We start from the raw sequence: 23,616 nt of genomic DNA on the forward strand, positions 1-23,616 counted from the left end.
TGTCAAACACCAAAATATTCTCAGTATACCTAAATAACCCAGAGCACAATTGAGACAATGGTAACATACTTTATTAATACTACATGATGAATCCACCTCAGCTAGCCACTCATAAGCCCCATGATGCTAGATGTCACATGAATGTGCATATAAGATACCACATTGCACAAAGACACATAGGGGTCATACTATAAGTTGGTAATTCCATTTCCAAATACACTAACTTTCCAAGCAAGTAAACATTCTAGGAACAAGCAATCCTTGCAAGATTTGAAGGGAATGTGTAAAACAATTTAACCATACATATTTTTGTCACCCTCCACCCTGCCAACAGTTTGCTTTTTTTGATTATAAGATGTTCAAATGAATACCAAAGATTATTGAAAAATAAAAGATTTTCTTGCGTTCAATCGTAAGAGCACATGTTAAAAAATCAATTATAAATAGTGGTGAAAATAGTGTATTCAACTATTAGAAAGTTTAAAAATTGTTTCTTTCGATGCGTAATTTTTACTTTTAAATTCTTTAACAAGTGCTCTAAAGATAAAGATACATGTTAAAAATAACCTTAGTTTTATTTAACAGTGAAAGTGTAAAACTCTATTGGACTTGAAGGGTCAAATCAAGATGCTATATTATATAAATGTGTTCCATTAATATTCTATTGCAAAAGGGATTATTCATAATTGACGTAAACCAATCCCTTAGTAAGTAGTCTCTTAAAGTAAGCTCTAAACTTATAATTATACATAAATAATACAAAGAAAAATTAATCATCAAGGCAATAAAATTTATACCAATTTGCCTAAGTCTAGCCTTGAATGACATGAAAAGATTGATACAAGAAAGGGCTAGAAATACATCTCAACATAAGAACTGTTCACTTAGCAGTTCTAAAAAAGACCAATGATAAGGAGAACCAACCTTGTCAATTCATAACTTGCTTCACTTATAACAAGATCAGTGAGCAGTGTTCTTATGGCAAGTTGGTAGTTTTTTTTGTGTACATGTGAAAATGTCACAGATTCACAAATGTCCAATATGACTGGAGTAAATGAACAGATGCATTGATCTACACGGTATGTTCTATGTGGTGATACTCGAGATTGCGAAGAACGATCCTCGCAAAGATTTTTGCTTCAAGAGGCGCAGTTGCTGCCGCGGCTGCACTTCGTAGGACTCTTGCTGCCCCTGCGTTCTGCATGAGGCTGGCATGGTGCACGGCGTGTCGTCCACCAGGAATTGTAAACTGCAATTGAAAGATGGAGGATACATAAAAGTCAGTATTCAAACTTGGTATAGATCAGGGTTTTAAACAGGTCAAGGTAACAGTAGTGGGCGATCTTTGATATTGCTGAGAATTGGAGTCAAATGTGGCTGATGCAGCCTCAATTGCGATCTTTGATATTTCGGAGAATTGGGGTCAAATGTGGCTGGCCAATGCAGCCTCAATTGCAGTTGAATTGAGGTTTCAGCAATATCAAAAACCGTTATATGGTGGCCCAGATCGCGGTCGCAGACATTTGTTTAAAACCCTTGTATAGATGAAAACCAAGTAGGTTGCTACAGTTACCTGAAGAAGAGCAAATGCTGCACAAGCTTTGAGTATAGATGATGGATTTCTTAGCATAGTAACAAATCTTCCAACTTCAGCACCACTAGGGAACAATCAAAAATAAAATAGTGTAAATATCTTGGAATTAAAAAAATAAAACGTGGTTGCCAGAAAGAAGAAAAAAAATGAGTGATGTAAGTTAGAACTATAGGAGCATAAGATACTCCCTCTGCTCCTTTTTATAAGAGACATGTAGGTTAAAATTTAGTCAACAAAAGTTGATGTATCTGATCTCTAATCCATTTTATGAACTAGATACATCAACTTTTTTTTGACTGAATTTTAACCAAACTGTCTCTTAAAAAAAGAACCAGGGGGAGTATTCCATAAACAAAGCCAAAATAAGAGAGAAACAAAGGATTAGTTAAATAATATATACTCGAAAAATTAACACATTTTTTGGAATGAAATATAAACAAATAGTCAAATTTCTCTCATATTTAATGATAGTATCTTGTAACTATTTTTCATTTCCAATGATCCAATTTATTAGTCATAAAAAATAATTTAGACAATAGACAATTTTTTAATTGAGATTGCATAGATTAAATGTGAATTAAATGTAAAGTGATTTATGTTGGGATATATACATTTATGTAAAAGCCTCAAAACTCTAGTTAGAAGTTAGAATCAATTCTAAAGGAAAAATCAGTTATACTCGAGCAACATCCAAATATGTCAAAATCAATTCTACATCTCTTGAATCAATTTTGCCTTGTCCAAAATTGAAAGAAAACATAGACTTAACCTTAGTAAGGTACAACTCCATAAAAAGAGCTACTTTAACTGGCATTACAAGGCAAGACAAACCTGCATCTCAGATGTCCCGCTTCATGAATACGAGCACCTTCAGTAACCTGTGCTAGTGCTGCAGGAGCTGACGATGATGCAGCAGCTGCAAATGCTTGTTGATTAGAAAACATACGAACAAATGCTTCAATGTGTTTCAGAGCCATCCTTCTAGCTCCATCCAAGCCCACATTCTTAGAAACAACTTCTGACAAGGTGCCCACTAAAGCAAATTCATCCATTCTGCAAAACACGTCATGATACTAACTCAAAAAATACGCATGAAGTGGTTTATCATATCATGTTTAATTGGTTAAACACTTTACTTCACCATTTTAATTTGTTTCAGATATTCATTTTAGTGATGGAAGGGAGAAAAAAATGTATGAATTTGATATTTGTGAACGACATATTGTATGTTATCGCAGAAGACAAAGTAGTGATACAGTCAACAACAACTAACCAAACCTTATCTCACTACTAGTACTAGGGCCGGCTACATGGATCAAACAACGTCATAATGTTATGTCATATATCATATCTCTATCCAACTCATTAATCTCTAGGTCTTAATAATTTTGCTTATAGTTTTTCTAGGTCTTTTTCTGCGTCTAACGATTTGACTAACCTCTATTTGATCTACTCTCCTTACTACAGAATCTACAAGTAGAAGACAAAGTACTAATCTTTATTTATACTTGTTGGGATATTTGTCGTATTTGTTTAGATTATATCCCCTTTTAATTGATTCTATCATCTAATCTTAGGGGTCGAGTAGGTTAAGCTTTATGTATATATATTGTATAATATCCCTTTCTCTTCCATACAAGAGACATAATATTATTCAACTTAATGTCCGTATCACAATCTATCCAAGATCTTTTGACTACCCGCTATTGGGTCACTCGGGCTAAGTGTGAGAGGACGTGTTGAGAATCTCACATCAGATGGGATATAATCTAAAAATGTGTTTATAAGTAGCATGCTGGTTTTGTAGGGTTGAATTAGACCTAACCCAAATTACAAGAATTTTAGACTCCTAATACTAATTAAGAAAACAAAATATAATAAATGTGGAAATATATAATCCAAGTTACTCCAAATTACTATAACATGTTTTAATATCATTTTCTTATATTCCAACACTACATCTCAAACTAAAGCTTACTTTCATTAAATTATTACCTCCCATCAAACATGTAGGCCAAAGCAAGTGCCGCCATAAATCGTGCCATTTTTGACACTGATGAAGAACAGAGATCAACAAGTGCCGATACTCCACCTTCCTCTACTATTCGTAAGGCATTACCAGGGTTGAAAGCAAGATTCCATAGTGCTCCAGCGGCAGTTTCATGAACATCCTGCATTTGAAAAGTGGTTTGGATTTAAGCAACATTTGGCACACACAAAAATATTAAGATGTGAAAAGGATGTACAAGCAAAAAATATCATAAAATGCTTCTTAGATGAGAAATACTTATGATGACTGTAATGCAAGAACTTGCACACACATACACAGTACTGCAAGCCTATAATGCAGTAAAAAATACATCAGCACGGTCCCAAAGACAGGCTTTAGCATAATGGTTGCAATTGTATATATGCAACCAAAGTCATCAAGTGCGACATTCTTTTGATCAGATTATAGAAGGAAAGGGTTTAGTATATACGGTCAGTGAGAATTTCCAAAACTGCAATAACTCAAGTAAACTTTTTATTGTAACCTATTGATGTCGCTTACTTAAAAGCCAGAGAAAAATAGTGACAACATAAATGTCTGTTTAACTACTTGATGAAGAGTGCTGTGTACCATTAATTATTATGAACAAACCCAAAAGAGGAAAAGGCTTTCAGAACACACCAATATAAGTGCAAACAGCTACTATACTAAAGTCTAAAGCAACTTAAAAGACTGCTAATAAGACCAGCGATGAACTAATTAATCGACAGAAACGGGATACATTTTTGGCATTGTAAGAAAGTTGATCTACTAAACATATTATCTGTAGACATTGGAAATCAATAAAATAAATTACCTCGGCTTCAGACCGTGCCAGTGCAATCAGAGGCGCAACCCCTCCTTCTCGTCCAATGGCAATGCTAAGCAAACAAAAACCAACATAAATGAATGTCAATTTTATTCTTGCTGAAGGATAATGAAATTGTGGTGACCAGACTCAAATCCATATATCAGTCAAATAAAAACAAAATGTTAATAAATCTTTCGTTGCAAGTAAATATATTTTAGAAGACAACAAAAAGGACTAAAAAAAACATACATAAGGTACATTGAACTAGATCATTTATCTTATTAGAGAAACTGGGAAAAGTAAAGACCGGAAAAGGCCTTCTAGTTCTTTTTGCTGGAAACTATTTATGATGCTGATAAGAAAAAAAGAAAAGCACGTGCTGAAAACCATGTGTAAATTCATAATGTAGACAGCTGAATATATATTAAACTAACACTCCCTGTCTTATTTATAAGACATAAAAGACTAAATCACAGATGTCAATGAAGCGCACTCAAAGGAGTTAGATTATACTATTTTTTCCCCTAAAATATCCTTGGCAGTTATTAAATGAAACACATTAGCATATAGAAGATGAACTACTAGGAAAACTAAAACTCATAATAACCTAGGGCATGTAAAAGTAATTTTAATAACAAATACACTTAAAAAATGTACTGTTTCTTATATTAAAGACCCAAAAATAACAAATGTCTCTTATAAATAGGACCAGAGGGAGTAATGATTACACGAGTCTCAATTTCCCAAATTACTTGACAGGAACGAACTAACACATGCAACGAACCTTGACACTATATTGAATAACAAGACTAATTACACATACAACGTCCTCCTTCAAGTTGGAGCATATAAATCATATGCACTATACTTGTTACACAAAAACTTACAAAGGAACTTCTTACGATTTAGTATAGATATCTACTAGTTGATAATAGAAATTAATTGACAAAGCTAATGGTTATAATTTCTTATATTTTTCCCAACGAAATGAAAGTGTACCTCAATATTGTAGATGACATGCAAAGCTACTTGGTTGTACATAATATGATATGAGTTATTTGCATTAATATTTCACAAATTAAAGTTCATTCATAAATTGATTTAACCAAAATACGGGCCAGCATTCTGCATTGACAGGACCTAGGTTGTGGAAGAATGACCAAGCTAAAGCACTAGAACAAGTTTCTCAAGTAGAAAAAGTTGAGCCTCAATTATTAGCTATAAAACCTTCAGCCTAGTGGTTAGCCTCTGACAAACTCCAACCAGAGCATGGTATCAATAGTAGATTGAGGAAAATAGCAGTACACCAAAAATACGCTATGTGAAATAGCAGGTAGCATTGCAGACAAATAGCAGAAGCCGTATAGCAGATTCATCAAAATCTGCAATGATATGGCGCTACAGTGTCGCTATTGCCGATAATTGACAATGTTGATCGACAAATTGTCTATTTCCTAATAGGTTAGTCTTGGTATTTTCTTTCTCATTGGTAATTAAATTACATTTCCATTTCAGAACAATAAGAATGCAAAAACAATTCTGATAGATTTTATGTACCAGTCTACAGAAGATCAATTTGGTGCATGACCACAAGATCAATATGAGAAGCATGTGGCGAGGGATAAACAAGAAAAACTACAGGGTAAGTCTGAACCTTGGACAATTAGAAGTCTTAAATGATACACAATTATAGCATTCTTTGTATTACCATTGAAATAACCCAAATTATAGAGATTTGGAATAAGATAATGGAAGATTAGGAAATCACCTAATAGATCATAAAAGGCTTACAAATTTTAAAAATATTAAACAGAGTGGTAAATACCTTATTCCATGATTTCTAATTTTCCATTGCTGCTATTACAATATTTTCATTAAAAACAAATAGAAATAGGATTATAAATATTGATGACAGCAGGTTAGAGGATTCTTAAAATGACAATATCAGCATATTGCTATTATTTAATGTTTAAAAAAAGATATTAGTTTAAAGGGAGAAAGAAAATACAAAAAGGACCGCAAAGAATTCTTCTAGAACACAAAAGAGAAGATAAAAAATGAAAGGAAACTTAGAAAGACAGAAGATCAATACATAAAACTCAACTAGTTCCAAAAACTGAAAAAGTACTACACTCTAAAATAATGCAAATCAATCATTAATGAAAGAGAGAAATATAATTTTCCCATTGGCCAGTTGTCTACTTCAATACTCTAATGCATATAAGAAATTCTAATAAAAAAAATATCCCAAGGAAAATGATTCGGATTCGCAAGAGCAATATTTTCACAATAAAATATAAATGAAACTCTAAAAGGTACCTATTGGCTTCAGAAACAGACAATCCCCATAGAGCACCAGCAGCCCTCTCTTGAAGTCCTGGGGAAGCATTAGAACAAGATTGGGCAAGAGCAACCTACATAAACCACAATGTAAAAGCATAAAAAAAAATTGAACATTTTAGTCTCCCAAAATTTAAATGCTATCGTAAAAAATTTACAGGAGATCCCTAAAAAGATTGATTTTCTTTGGAAAAAAATCTATCTATCTAAAAAGCTACTGCTAATTAACTGAGATAAAATTGAAAATAGTTGGAAAAATTAATCCATAATCTCCCCCAAATATGATTAAATATAAGCTGATTGCAACAGAAAATTAACATTTATCCCAAATCATTTATAAGGATGTGTTTTACTATGTTATGTGTTGTGTTAGTTTTGAACTAGTTCCTTATCATTTCCTGCACCATTTTTTTGTTTATCCAAGTCTCTTACATTTGGAGAAAATTTTGAATATTAGCTTTCACGTGACGGTTTATGTAGAAGTAGAGGCCAAACTCATTTGACAATCTAAAATCGACACTGCAAAGTGGGGCATATATTTGAAGTGTAACTCTTATTTTTGCAATGAGCTTGCTTTAATAAAACAGTCAATTTGGGTAAAGAGTATGAACTTGACTTCCGTTTGGTGCCTGGCATATTTTCTTCACCCCCAATACATTGTAATTTCTTCTATTTTCTTAATGACTTCTTAAAAAAAAAAAAATAACGTGAAAGGGATGTCAAGGTAGTTTTTTGGCCATAGACTCTAAAGACAAAGAAGGTGTAAAGGAACTTCAATAGGGTTTGATTGAAATTTTGAAGCTACTTGTTAGTTGAAGGTCAAGCCATCAAGGGATAATTGTCCTTTTTTATGTGTTATCCCTCCAGTTTAAGGGGAAAGGAGCCAGGTAAATCCGAAGTTTAACTGAGAGGTAACTGGTAAGTATAGTCTAAACAATGATTGTTCCAACCAGGGCTTGAACTCGGGTACTCTCAATCGATTGATTTGTCCTTAATTGTTTTGGGTTTTAGTTTGGAATCTTATTTCACAGAAATTATTTTTGAGAAATCTTTTTAGTAAGTATTTGGGGCAGGTGTGGAGCCTCTCATTTCATGTCATATAGGGTAGGACTTTTCGTGATTTCTAGTGAAGGTTTTTTATTTTAGCTTTTTCAGCTTTGCAGTTATGTTAGGAAGATCTATAATCCTCCATTGCACCTTATCCTTTCTAATTAGAGCTATTTCTTTTCTAGAAAAAAAAAATTTAGCTAAGCAAGGTACAAAACATACCAAAGCCTGAACTCCACCAGCTGCTGCAATGGCCTCTCGATTTCTATCGTCAAATGACAAATTCCAAAGTGCACCAGCAGCTTCTTGCCTATAGAAATATGACAAAACGTCAAATCAACACAGGGAATAGATGAAATATTTGTGCCGGTACAAGAGTAAAGGACAAAGAGAAGCACTAGAGGGAAAATTGTCAAGAACCAACTATCTCAAAAGCATAAGCTATTAGGTGAAGAATGAATGATTTTATAATTTATACTTCTATTAACATTTCTTAACACACCCCTCATGCAAGAACACTTTGAGATTGAAGCGTGGTTAAATCAAAGGTTGTGCTTCAATGTTTTTTATTTATCTCTCTTTGTTTCCATCAAATTCCTATATTGTCGATAAACGCATAAAAATAATGTCAGTACAGTAACACACATGTAAAAATCTCGTAGATCATTACCTGACACCCTCGTGAGGAGAACGTGTAAGTTGAACAAGAGCCTCAAGAGCACCTGCTTCTTGTCCGACAGCAGCATTATTACTGTTGCTATCTCCGTGAGCAGCTAAATTAGCCAATGCACGAGCAGCCTAGTGTTTAAGAGAAATGATGTTAGTTATCCCACACCAATTCGGAGTTGCAGAATGTGTGTGAGAGAAAAAGCGCCGTGCATTGTCATTGTAAACTAGTTTTATATTGTACAATAAGAATCGAGTAATTTGCAGTTATTTTTAAATACAATTACAATATATGATAACACTTTGTCCAAAATAGCATATTGCGGAACAAGAACAATTTGTTTAATTGCAGTTATGTTATTGCGTCACTATAGCCGTTATTTGACAACATTGCTTTATCTACGCCATTATCTATCTGGAATTGGAAAGACAAGTTAGAGAATGAATCCAAAAATCGAATAGGAATAACAAAGAGACTTTAGTCCTAAGCCTTCCAAGTAAAGGAATAGTAGCAAAAAACCGAGTAAGCGAGCCAACCAAAATTGCTCCCACCTCCCCCCACTCACCCCTTCAAAAAAAAAAATTCACACGGAAAAAGGAAATAACAGTTATCAATCTTTAACACACAAAAAACACATTAAAACAACTAAATCTTCAAGTGGCAGACATTATCAACCTAATAAAGTAGCTTCAAAGATTTTAGTAACTAAAACAGATGATACCGAAAGTATAGAGAGTATTACTACAATACTACCTGCTCTTGCACTCCCTCGTATTTGCAGTTACGAGCAAGCATCACTAGAGCATGCACACCTCCTGCTAGTGCAACCTCTGTACTACACTTGTCGTCAGCAGCCAAATTTGCCAAGGCACCAGCTGCACGTTCCTGAAAGAACAAAAAAATCATTGTAAAACAGCAACTTCTACTACTGAACATAGGAAGCAACAAAAAGGAACTTAACACCATGGTTATCAAATCAAGATTCAGGTAGTAAACCGGAAGACCTTTTCTCCAAATCGTGACAAAAGAAAAGCAGTTGGTTATACAAAGTTGACAGCAAAAAGTGGTTGATAACACTAAGTTTAAGTAGTGATTCATTAGAATGAATCGGGATTTGTCATAGTGAATTGGTGTTCAAGATGGGATTTGTCATAGTGAATTGATGTTCAAGATGGGATTCGTGTGAAAATAGATACACGCTAGAGATTCATATTGATTGGGTTCAATTAAGTATTGGATTGAGATATGAATCCCACGTATTGTATGATACTGATAACCATGCTTAACACACTCATAAGCATAAAACAAATAAACTTACTAAAACTCCATCTCCGGTTGAGGACCACTTGAATATAAGATCCACTAAAGCTTGTACACCACCAGCTTCAGCAATGGCACCCTATGATAGAAGCAACTTCAGCTTTTACTTCAAACTTATGCATTAAATTTCAAAACGAAAGAAAAAAATCATATCAGATACAAAATTTAACCTTATGCTCTTCTCCAACAGAGAGATTCCATAATCCCCCAGCAGCCTCTTCAGCCACCAGTTTGTTCATTGACCTAGCCAAACTAGCGAGAATCTCAATCCCGCCCTCTTCTGCAACTGCCTTGGCCACGTTGGCATTCACAGACAAGTTTGCAATAGCCTGCAAATTTAGAAAGGTCAGAGGATATAGACACAGACATTGGTCAGTTCAGGTTTCTCTTGGGTCAGATTTCTTGGCAAAACAATCAAAGACATCCAACAGTACACATATACTGCACAATGGTTATCTACTTAGCACATACACTTCAGATTGAAGGCGTGTCTAGTGTCCGAAGTGACACATGTAGTTACATTCAATTACTTTTATTTTTCAAATTATTACCGTTGTCAATGTGTCAGGTGACAGTGTCAAATAAGTATTGGATTTTTTCAAATAAGTGTCAACAGCTTCGGTTTGTGTTTGTGCTTCAAATAAGTACTTCAACAAATAAGTATCAATTTTTCCATTGACACGTATAAGTAAAAATTATTAGCAATGGTCAGATGGACAAGTCGTATACAAATGGAAACAGTGAATACCTTAGCTGCCTCAGACTGAAGCCCTTCCCTGCAAGATTTTGCCAGGCCAAGAAGGAGGCGTATGCCACCATCTCGCATAACTGCTTCAGCCCTTCCACAATCGATGCTAGCATTTTCATCGTCAATTACAACAAAAGTTGCAAGACCTGTGGCTGCCCTCTCCTGAACATCCTCTTGAGAACTCTGCATTAGACTAAGCAACAACGATGCACCCTGTTCGACCCAGAAATTATCAAGACCCCCCTGTTGAGGGCTCTCTGCAGAACGCAAAAGTATATGTGATAGCATCCATTCAAGCCATGGTATAATTTCATTAAGGCCCTTATCATTTTTACTCTTTGAAGTCCTCCAGTCCAAAAACACATTCTTCCCTCGGTTTGCATTGTCGAAAAATAAAGAAGCTAATCCTTTAAGAATATCGGTAGATTGGGAAATTAACAACTTGTTTTTATATTTACTAGCAGAAAAGCTAGTCTCTTCTTCAAGGATAGGACAATTCAAAGTAATCATAACCCTCAAATTCGGTGATAACGATAACAATCTTGAAACAGCGGATGGACCAATATCAGTTCTAGAAACATCCAATCCGATCAAGTTAGGAAGCATATGCCAAAGATTGGAAACCACACCCCACTTCATACTCGGTGTCCCCGCAACAGAAAGAAAACAAACCGATTGCACATTTCCCAATGCAACCTCATCAACACTCAGACAGTCGATGAACCCGATATCAGTCAACTTCGGACAATAGTTAGCCAATGCATTGATAGCATCAGCATTCACATCCCTAATGCCCGAGAGCCTGAGTTTATTCAAACTAGGACAACAATGAGCTATTGCTTTTATAGCATCACTACTAATTTTATCGCAAAAATCTGGCCCAAGTTGAAGACTCTCGAGTAACTCATGTCGAGCTGCAATCACAGCAACAGTTGCGTCAGTAATCTTCCTGCAATAGTCACCACTCAATTCACGCAAATTCTTAGCTCGAAGATGAAGTAACGCATCAGCAGACTCCGCTCCACGAAACCTAAGCTTCCGAAGATGCACACATCTTGGAGCAAGCAAAGAAGCAACATTGGCATCAAACTTATGCGACCGAAGATCCAAAGAAGTCCACAAACACGGGGAGTTACCGAGAACCCTCCATGTCTTACAAGTTGCTGATAAACTAGCTCGGTCTCGATAACTCAAACACGACAATAACTGAATTACTGTATCATCAGGTAAACTCCTCCAATCAACAACTCCTTGAGGTTCCAAATCTGCAACCTCGTCTTGAATTTCAGGGTAACTAGATGCTGCATTCCCTTTACCTTTCCTTGCCACTTTCCTCCTCACTCTACGGCTCATATTTCAACAAAATTCACACCTTCCCCTTCACCTTCAAACTCAAAAACAAAAATTTCAATACAACTGAAAACAATTCACAAAAACACAACAATCTTAATTCCCAAATTCAAACACCATTGAAATCCAAAAATCCAAATCCAATTAACAACATTTAATATATAAACTAAACTAACCTTTCACCCCAAAAAAAAAAAAAAACCCTAGTCCTAATCAAAGTTAACAAATTACAAAACCAATGAATACTACTAAAAATCCAATTTTCAAAACAACCCAACCCTAATTACAAAAAACAAACAAAACCCATAATTTAAATCAACATAAGAACACATAAAAACAATTAAAAAAAAGCTTTTTTTTATAATCAAACCTGTGAGAGCTCAAACTATGCGGTTGAAAACACAAATCATATACATTTAAAGGGTAAAATCGAAAAAGGGCAAGTTCAAAAACGAAGATGATTAAATGGGGTTTGGGTAGAATTGAACCTAGACCCTAAAAAGGGTCAAGGTGATGATTTGAAAGAGTTGCGACGCAAGAAGTGAAAGGATTAGGGATTGATTAAGAAGAAGATTACGATTGATGAAGGATTTAGAGAAGGATAAATGTAGCAAAAGACGAAAGGGAATTACAGCATTAGGGGTGAAGGGGAGGAATTGGAATGAGGAAGAAAGAAAGAAAGGAAGGAGAACAACAAGCCTATGAAACTACAGCTCATAAAATCAACACTTATTATATGTATCTCAATATTTTGTTACATTATAATTTTTATTTTTTATCTTTTTCATCATATTTATATATAGAAAGTGAGTTATATTTTTATTGAATTTATATATATATTTATCTTATTTGGTTTTTATTAAATATATGCGGAATATGTAACAAAATTAAAATGTATATTTCAATATTAATTCATATGGTATTAATATGGGCTATAAATAGTCATGTATAATGATTTTATGTCATTAAAGTGTAGCAAAGTTAATTATTAGATAGATTGGCAGAATAAAGTTAATAAAAATACGATTAGAGTTGATAACAACTAACAAACTTCAGGTTGAATTGAAAAATATCACACTCGAAGTTGGCGATGGCACAAAGTGATTATCGAGACATGAGATTTGCTCTGGTTAGACTTTTAACAAAGTGTTAGATATATGAACTGAGACACTCCTGAATAGAGAAATCCAGGACATGTGCATGTATAAGACTGCATAGTAGAAAATGATGACTTAAAGGAATTTATTAGTAATCAATAAGATCTATAATATGCAACTTCTTTTGAAGAAGAAGAAAAAAAAACATAAACACTAAGTATCTAAATGTAATTGCCTTGGAGCATTTGTGGGTGAATGATCTTTTGAGAAGTTTCTTATGAGCCTACAAGTTGTGTTAAGATCTTCTATATGCTATCAAAGTGGGACATTTTTTAGTACAGTGTGGTTCAACAACACATCTTAAATTGGTATATATAATAACACTTGAAGTTGATGATGGCAAAAAGCAATCTCTGAGATGGATGTAGATAGAGTGAGATCGGTGTGGATAGTATCCCTTGCCCCTCGATGACTTTACTACTTGTTTCCTCTACTACGAGTTCAGTAATAACTGAGTAGAACCATTTTGGCTACTTAAATCCTTACAAAAATAAAAAGATTAAAATAAAATTCAAGAATTGACTTTGATATAAAGTTTTCATAAAATCTTGAAAAAATTATGTACAACACATATAACTTTTAATAATGAATAAAAAACAATCATTAAATGTAATACATTCTACTATTTTCATGTCAATTCATAGGCAAACTTGGACACACATTAATACCTCAAAACTATCTAGGAGTAAGAAACTTACCAATGTTACTAAGCAAGTACTTTGAAGCATAATTTGATATAGGAATTGCTAGCAAATCTCTTGCAATCTTTTGCAAACTTGGATATGTTAATCCGTTAACCTTCCATTAACTTTAGAAGTCAATCTCTTCACCTTAAGTAGCATTGTTCCTCTAAATAGTTGTTGTTGTTGTTGTATTTCCTTGATCAATTTGTTCACCCAGTGAATAATGGATTGAATTTGATGAATTATTTTCCTTAAAAACCAGAAAAATAAAACTATTGCAGTTTTGAAACAAAACAGAAAGAAATGAAATGTTAGATGAACACACACAAATTGTTAATCCAGTTCAGAGTTATACTCTTACATTTGAGGGACTGAATCTGACTTTGAACAATCACTAATATGAGATAAAAATGTTTACAAGCTTCTTCCACTCTTGCCTTTTCAGTTTGAGTACCACTTATCAACAAATCTCCACCTTGATACCAAATGAGAAACTTCAACCTGGGATTCTCTAAATTAGATCCTCTTAGTCCTCTATTTTAGTTACTAGAATTTATCTTAAACAAATTCAAACAATGTCTAAATTTGCTAAGTGTGACAAATTTTGTAAACATGTTATCAAGATTGTCACTTGTATGCACATTTGCCACATTTATCTCACCATTTTCAATGACATATCTGATGAAATGAAGTCTAATATCTACGTGTTTGGTTCTTTTATGATACATTTGATTTTTACTCAAATGAATGGCACTTTGACTATCACAATTTATGCAAACTGAATCTTGTTTAATTCCAAGTTCAGTGGCCAATCCTTTTAACCAGATCCATTCTTTTACAGCTTCAGCAAGAGCGACATATTATGCTTCTATTGTTGATAATGCCACTATGTGTTGAAGGTTAGACTTCCAACTGACTGTGTTGATGAACATTGTGAATACATAACTTGTGAGGGATCTCCTTTTATCTAAGTCGCCAACAAAATCATAGTCAACAAATTCTTGGACTGGTTTTGATGGCTCTGAGCTTTTGTTGTACATCAAACACAATCTTTGAGTTTCTTTTAGGTACCTTGGAATCCATTTGGCATCTTGCCAGTGGCTCATACCTGGATTTCCCATAAATTTGATTGTGACACTTACAGCATGAGAAACGTCTGGTCTTGAGCATACCATTACGTACATGATGCTTCTTATGGCACTAGCATATGGTATTTTCTTCATGTCTTTCATTTCATGGGTCGTGTTTGGTGACAAAGTTGAAAAAAGTTTGAACTAAGCTGCAAGTGGAGAGCTGAAAGCTTTTGATTCACTCATATTGCACCTATCTAGGACTTTTCTAAGGTAGCTCTCTTGGGAAATGATCAGTTTTCCTTGCTCCTTAATCCTAATGATTTCCATTCATAGAATTCTCTTGGCTGACCCCAAGTCCTTCATCCCAAATTCTTTATTCCATTGGCTCTTCAATTTATCTATTTCTTTCATACTTTTAGATGTTATTAGCATGCCATCCACATATAATAACAAGTAAATGTGTGTGGTTGATGATACTTGTTTATAATAAACACAACTATCAAAATTACTTCTTGCATAACTTTGACTAAGCATGAATAAATCAAACCTCAAATACCATTGTATTGGTGATTGCCTTAGCCCATAGAGTGATCTCTTTAGCAGGCAGATCCAATCTTCCTTTTTTTGAGCTCTAAAGCTATCTGGTTGTTGCATTAAGATTGTTTCATTCATATCACAATGAAGAAAGGTTGTTTTGACATTCATCTGTTCTAACTCCATGTGAAAGTGTGCTACCATGGCTAAAATTATTCTTATTGATGCATGTTTGACTAAAGGTGAAAAAATATCATTGTAATTCACCCATTCCTTTTGAGTGAATCCCTTTGCTACTAGTCTAGCTTTGAACCTAGGTGGTTCACCTCCTGGAATTCCCTCATTCATATTGAAGATCCATTTACTGCCTATAATTCTGGAGTTGGCAAGCTTAGGTATGAGTGGCCAAATGTTGTTCTTCTCTAGTGAGTTCAACTCCTCGGTCATAGCTAAAAGACATTTGTCTTTATCTTGACACCTGATAGCTTCATATTAGTTTCTAGGATTTTCATGTATGATTTCTTCAGCAGCATGTAATACATAACTGACCATGTCTGCATAACCATATATTTGAGAGGGTTTTGATGCTCTTCTTTCTCTTACCCTGATGAGATTATAGTCATCTAGTTCATGTCTTGTTGGATTGTCATGGTCTGGAAAAATATCAGTTTCAATTGAGTTGGTATGAATTTTTTCTTGTTGAGCATGATGATGTTCTTTCCCTTTTCTGTAGCTTGCTCCAACTCAAGATCAAATTTCTCAGCTTCAAGTTGATGTGAACTTTTACTATTAGTCTTGGTTAGGGACTTATATAGGTAAGCCTCATAAAACTTTACATCTCTGCTGATGATGTATTTCTTATTGTCAGGACACCATATCATATAGCCTTTGACACCACTTGGATATCCAATAATGATGAGATTATAGTCATCTATTTCATGTCTTGTTGGATTGTCATGGTCTGGAAAAATATCAGTTTCAATTGAGTTGGTATGAATTTTTTCTTGTTGAGCATGATGATGTTCTTTCCCTTTTCTGTAGCTTGCTCCAACTCAAGATCAAATTTCTCAGCTTCAAGTTGATGTGAACTTTTACTATTAGTCTTGGTTAGGGACTTATATAGGTAAGCCTCATAAAACTTTACATCTCTGCTGATGATGTATTTCTTATTGTCAGGACACCATATCATATAGCCTTTGACACCACTTGGATATCCAATAAAGTATTATTTCTTGGCTCTAGGAACTAACTTTCCTTCATTTACATGACACTATGCAACACACCAAAATACTTTTAGGTGGTTGTAATTAGCAACATGTTTTGTCCACATTTCTTCAGGGGTTTTGAGCTCAATGGCAGTTGAAGGGCTCAAATTTATCAAATAGCAAGTTGTATGGACAAATTTTCCCCAAAATTGTGCATGCATACCTGCATTTGATAGAATACATCTCATTCTTTCAAGCAAGGTTCTTTTCATCCTTTCATTCGGTCCGTTTTGTTAAAGTGTGTTTCTTAGAGTCCTATGTATGTTCACACCATGAGTATTGCAGTAACTAGTGAACTTCTCACTGAAAAATTCAAGACCATTGTATGTATTTAAGTTTTTAAGCCTTTTGTCAGTCCTATTCTCAACCATAGACTTCCAATTTTTAAAGGGTTTGAATGCTTCATCTTTGCTTTTCAACATGTAAATCCATACTTTTCTACTGTAGTCATTAAGAAATGTAATGAAATACTTGTTACCTCCATGTGAAGCAATTTTTGCAGGACCCCGTAGATCACTATGAACATATTCTAGAATTCCTTTTGAGCAATGTTTCCTTGTAGAGAACTTGACTCTATGCATCTTTCCATACACAAAGTGCTCACAAAATTCAATATCACAAATCTTGTCACCACCTAACATGTTTTGTTTGTCTAGGACCTACATTCCTCTTAGACTTACATGTCCCAACCTTTGATGCCACAAACTGGTTTTGCTTGATGCTTGGACTGCCATAGCTGTCATTCCTGTCACTGCTTGACCATTGAGAAGATATATATCATGATCCCTTTTTCTCTTCATGATTACAAATAATCCTTTTATCACTTTTAGTGTACCTTTCTATGCTTTGTAAGAGCAGCCGACTTCTTCTAGCATTCCTAGAGAGATTAGGTTCCTTTGCAACTTTGGAACATGTCTGACATTTGATAAGATCTTCATAGTACCATCTTCCAGGTTCAACTTTATTGAGTCAATCCCAACTACCTTGCAAGCTAATTGGTTACCCATGATTACCTTGCCTCCCTCAGTTTCTTTGTAATCAAGGAACCAATCTTTGTTTGAGGTCATGTGAAATGAACACCTTGAATCAAACACCCAATCATCCTCCATGATTTCAGTTGAATTTTCCATAAGAACTTCTGTGTTGTCATATCCTTTAGAGGTTATTGAAGCATTTTCATAGTCATCATCAGTATGTGATCCTTTCTTTCCTTTCCAATCCGGGTATTCTTTCTTGAAAGACCCCTCTTTCTTGCATATGAAGCACTTCATTTTAGACTTGTCCTTTTCGTTATTCTTGAATTTACTATTCTATTTTTTATTCTTCTTCCCTGCTTTGGCTTTGACAAATAGCCCATCACCATTGCTTTCTTTATTCCCATCTATTTTTTTTTAATTATTTGGAGATTAGTGCAGCTTGCTCTTCTTCTAATGAAATTGAATCTTTACCATAAAAGAGTGTATCACACATATTTTCAAGGGAGACTGATAATGAATTTATCAATAGTAGGGCCTGATTCTCATCATCGAATTTTACATCAATATTTTTAAGATCTAAAATGATCTTATTAAACTCATCCATATGATTTTCAATTGATCTTCTAGATTTCATCTTGAAAGTATATATCTTTTGTTTTAAGTATAAACGCTTTGTTAATGATTTTGTCATGTATAATGATTCCAACTTAAGCCAAATATCTGTTGTAGAGGTCTCTTTTGACACTTCCTCTAGAACCTTGTCTCCAAAACTCAAGATTAAAGCACTATGAGCCTTGTTCATGATATCTTTCTTCTCCTTTTTCTGAAAGAGTGGATACCATGTCTTTCTCTCATGCTAGTGCTTCTGCCAAACCTTGATGAACTAGCAAAACTTTCATCTTGAGACACCATAACCCAAAATCATTCTTCCCATCAAATTTTTCTAGTACATACTTTGTTGATGTTATCTTTTTCCTGAATCGAATGAAACTTGCTCTGATGCCAGTTGTATTTCATTGATCAATTTGCTCACCCAGTGAATAATGGATTGAATCTGATGAATTATTTTTCTTAAAAACTAGAAAAATAAAACTACTGCAGTTTTGCAATTTTGAAACAAAACATAAAGAAATGAAATGCTAGATGAACACACACGAATTGTTAACCCAGTTCAGAGTTATACTCTTACATCTCAGGGGCTGAATCTGATTTTGAACAATCACTAATATGAGATAAAAATATTTACAAGCTTTTTCCACTCTTGCCTTTTAAGTTTTTCTTTTGCACAATTCTGTTTTTCTTCCTCTCCTATTTTTATCATCACTAACTAGGCATTATATATACTAGTTAGTTACATTGGGGAGTAATCAGAAAACAGTTGGAACCAATTAACTACAAATAAAAGATAGAAAACAGATTGTTTGTTTTGCAAGTAACCATCATTAGTTGAGTTCTAATGTCTTTAATTTGAATACCACTTATTAACAGTTGTCAAGTTTTGACGTAATATTTGTCATGTTTTTTCTATTTGATCTAACACAATTTAAAAAATTTGATCTGCAACATTTTTTCCTTTCAACAACACTTATATGCCATGCCAAGTTTTTGTACAAATATCAATTATATAAATCATTTTAGACACACATCAATCAATGCAACTAAACTTTTGCTGCAAATCATCTTTAATCACAAAATTTATCTTTACATTATGTTTTCTTGGTTTAGTTAATCTTATTCACATTTTTGAAGTAGTTAAGAAATTCATAATTGAGAGATAAATTTTCTTCCTCGATCAATAAACTATAGAAAAAGGGATCATTATTGATAAATACTACTTGATCTTTCGACTAAATTAAATTTACATCAGCACAAACGATCACATTATTATTAGCTAATGTTGATAATAGCATCTAAGATCAAATAACATAAAATCCAAATACAAAAATGACATAGGATTACTTAATAACTAAAATAAAACAACATAGAAAATCAAGATAATGATTTTAATTAGGTAAAAATTTCATACTGAACTTATTTGATTTGCATATATTCAAGAAAGGAAAATATAAGTGATTTCATACCAAACAAGTTTTACAATAAAATAAAATAAAATATATATAACATCATATGGATAGTACAAGAAAATTCTAAATTAGTTTCAATCCAAATATGTTTTATAGACAAGATATGTATTGTATACAAGAAAGGAAAAATGGTAACTCAATGCACTAAAAATGAATAAATTAGAGATAGGACACCATGGATAATGGGTGACTTACTGGACGGAGTTTTGGTGTTCTTCATGTAGTTTGATGTAACTACGGAAACATTTGTATGGTTTTGAAATAGGAATAGGAATGTTAGGGACATGAGTCAACGACGACCTAATTTTATAAAAAAAACAATTAAGTGGAGTGAAAAATGAGGATTTTTTATATATCCGCATATATAGATAATGTACTATATAGCCTCACTCAAATAGTACTCACGTATATTAAAAACTCAATTATTTTATTTGTAGGTTCCCATTAAAGTACTTAGTTCAAATCCGTTTTAGATATTATCAACATGTATTTATGGGTAAAATTTATATCCCTAACATCTAGTGCACGAGTTACGTTCAAAGAGAAGTTCATAAGGCTTCGAATGAAGGGGACTAATAAAACTATTTTTAAATATTTTACATAAATTACTTATCATATAAAATATCATCTTTAATGATTTTAATTCTTATTCTCACTCAATATTTCTCATTCATGTTGAATTAACTATGAAAATTAAATTCTTTTAAAGTAATGCATTTTGATGAATTTTTTAATGCAATATTAGTCAAACAAAAATGTGCATGATAAAAAGTTAATTTCCAACCTTCCTAGATTTGGAATCCCTTAAGTCTATGCATACCAAATCCATATAGATTTAAGCACATGAAGCCGGTCTAAAACGGTGTTGTAGAAGTCAAGATCGATCTAAGCCCTTGCATCCAAAATAATGTTGCAATTGTTTAAAAGATATGTTCAATTTATTTAATAGGACTTTAACCCTAAAGGAGCTATTCCAAAAATCACCGTGCGTAAGAGCCAAACTCATGTCTAAGATGGAGTTTGGAAATAAATTTCAACCATAAATAGACGTGTCTCAACTAGAACATCACTAGTTGTGCCATTACTCCGAAGATATATTTCAATTGCTTAAATGTAAATTATGAATGCTCTTAAAATGGTTCTTAAAACAAAAGGTCCACTTATGGTCCTCTAAAGTTGACCGAATATACTTAGTAGTCATAAAATTAACCAAATATACTTAATAGTCTTATTATTTTAGATTTTTTTTTCATGTAATAAAAAATATGATTGTTTTTTTTTGTCTTTACCTTTAGTCCTCAATATGTTTCACATATAAAATTATTCCGTCATTTCATATTACTTGAATCTAAAACTCATACCTTTTTTTTATATAGGAGCTCCCTTTTAGTGTGTAAACACAACCATTGTCATCATACATTGACACATGTTAGATAATTATTTAATAGGGGCTCCCATAAATTATATTAGTATACACAAATTTTATTATAAATATAATTTGACAATCAAATGTGGATTTTTAACAAGGATAAAAATTTCAATAAATTTAATGCTTGTTGTATGAAATGTTAGTGTATTTGAATTATCACATTATCAATTCTTCTTGTTTCTCTTTCGCTCTTTTTGTTGGTGAGACTTTGTTACTACTTTGATGAAGCTTGTTGCGTCTTTTATATTTAAATATCATTAATTTATTCTTCCTCTTCTCAAAACTTTGATTTTATTTTTAAGTAAGCTAAAACTTAGGGTGAAGTTTGTCACCAAGGATAAAGAACATTATGAGTATATCTCAAATTTAATAAATATGAGGGTGTATGTTGGGACACATGACACATCACCTATCGCCTCAACATTTAATGGTAGTATTTTTGCAGATAAAAAATTGAATGATTTAAAATTTATATTTTTTTTGTCATTTTTTCTGTTAATTAAAAATTCAAAACAATTTTTTACACAATTCAAAATAAAATTATTGCAACACTGAATATTTATTGGACGTGTGATTTTTATTTTTAAAAATAAACTTAATTACTATTTAATAATCAAACAATAATTAATATTTAGTTATATATTATGTCGTTCTACTAAGGTAAACGCAAACCTTTTTAAAAATAATTACAGTTATCATTTTCATCAAAATATATTAATAATTAATTTACAATAAAACTATATATGGTATTTAATAAATTATTAAATTATTTTCTAAATAAATTTTTTATAAAAAACTATTGAGTTATATTTTTTTAATATATATATTTTATTTTATAATTAATTGAAGCAATAAGTTAAATTTACTTTTGACTTGGTCAATGTAATTTTTTTAAGTTCACTTAAGAAAATAATTTATTTAAATTTTGTTTAAGAAACAAAAATAAATACTTATTGACTAACTTTTATTGAGTATTTCAATTTATCACAAATATTAACTTTTCTCTATCAAGAAACAAGAACATTGGTTCAATTAAACTTTTCCTTATTTAGCTCTTATCAATTATTTAAATCAAGTCTTGTAATATAATAGTCTAATTTTTTTTGTTAATAGTCAAAATTAGTTGTTAATTTTATTAAATAAAAAAAAAAGTTGAACTCATGGCTCTTTTTTCATTTTAAATCTTTAACTCCCCAAAACTATCAAACTATCTTGTCACTCTCGTCACTATAGTCCAATTATTAAGGTCAAGATAAGTTTTGATTTATCAACTTCATTGTAACATTTAATATATATGAATCAAAATAACTTAACATTTTTTTTTCTGAAAGAATAACTCAACAACATTAAATATCAAGATATTTGTTTAACTTTTTTTTTCTTTAAAAAATTAGCATTTCTTAATTAAAATGCATACATGTTTGCATTTGGCACTCGCAAGATGATAAACAACCGGTCCAAAGAGTTGGCAAATGAGACCTCCATCTGAAATCACAAATATTTTTAAGTTTAATATTTATACTTTTGATTTAATTAATTTTATTAAAAATTTATCATTAATTTTTTTTAATATTTATAGTATAAATTCCACTATCTAATTATGGTATTAATTAATTCAATAAAAATATCACTCAATCACGTAAATCTATTTAATATTTATTTTGTTTAAAAACCTCTTATTTTATTAATTACTTTTACTTTTTAAATAGCTTCGTTTTAAATTTTATTTTAAACCTTAAGATTTATTAGGCCGATCTTAACTAGGATATGACAACATAACCCACACTCGCGGGTAACTACCTAAACCCTCTTGATTTGGGTGAGGAAAACCCGTTTTGATGGGTGCGACTTCAGATTTTCTCGAAATTAAAATTCAGGGACGTGTGGACGGATTTAGAGATGATGATATCCACCCCCACCTAAACTCGCCTTCAAGTAATATTATAGTAACTTTTAAATTTTCTATACATATTGAATATACTTAATAATTTTTTTTAAATATTAAAAATTATAATCTTATTCATAGAAAATATTTTTTAATTTTATTATTATCTAATAATAATTACTTTATTATATTAATTATAATAGATATGATTTTTGAATTTATAATTTTATATATATGAATGAGTGCGGATGTGGAAAGGGATGAGGTGTAAATTTTACACCCACCGCTATAAAACAAAGGCGGTGCGGGACAAATTTTTCCCGATTAATCAAGTGCAGGGGTGAAGGAGATAAAATCCGACCGCTCCGTCGTATTCCCATTTGACATTAAATTTGTCAAGTTGGTGTAATCGATAAATGCATTTGCTTCAAATTAATGATCTTGGAACCTACTGTTTGTTAGGTTTAGCATTTTTGTAATTTAGTTTTTATGGCAACCAATTAAACTTACATAGACTCATAGCTCATTAGATCTCCATCAACCATAGACCACATATTACATTTCCATTCCTAATAGCTAACAATAGAAAATAGATGAAAGTAGGTAGTCTAAATTCTTATAAA

The 23,616-nt window shown here is 32.5% G+C and overlaps 1 protein-coding gene across 1 annotated transcript; it reads right to left on the minus strand.

The window, feature by feature from the left end:
* Window positions 1–609: 609 nt before the first annotated feature.
* LOC101494635 (protein ARABIDILLO 1) lies at window positions 610–12,616 on the minus strand. Its single transcript, XM_004489040.4, has 13 exons — window positions 12,277–12,616; window positions 10,557–11,940; window positions 9,979–10,137; window positions 9,807–9,887; window positions 9,242–9,373; window positions 8,492–8,619; window positions 8,044–8,131; window positions 6,754–6,848; window positions 4,441–4,504; window positions 3,590–3,765; window positions 2,426–2,647; window positions 1,574–1,658; window positions 610–1,249 (listed from the first exon to the last, which is right to left on the minus strand). The coding sequence occupies exons 2-13, from the start codon at window positions 11,907–11,909 to the stop codon at window positions 1,073–1,075; spliced, it is 2,760 nt and encodes a 919-aa protein (XP_004489097.1). The 5' UTR covers window positions 11,910–11,940; window positions 12,277–12,616; the 3' UTR covers window positions 610–1,072.
* Between the last annotated feature and the right edge of the window lie 11,000 nt (window positions 12,617–23,616).

Source organism: Cicer arietinum, chromosome 3, assembly GCF_000331145.2.
Source record: "Cicer arietinum cultivar CDC Frontier isolate Library 1 chromosome 3, Cicar.CDCFrontier_v2.0, whole genome shotgun sequence".
Classification (NCBI taxonomy): domain Eukaryota; kingdom Viridiplantae; phylum Streptophyta; class Magnoliopsida; order Fabales; family Fabaceae; genus Cicer; species Cicer arietinum.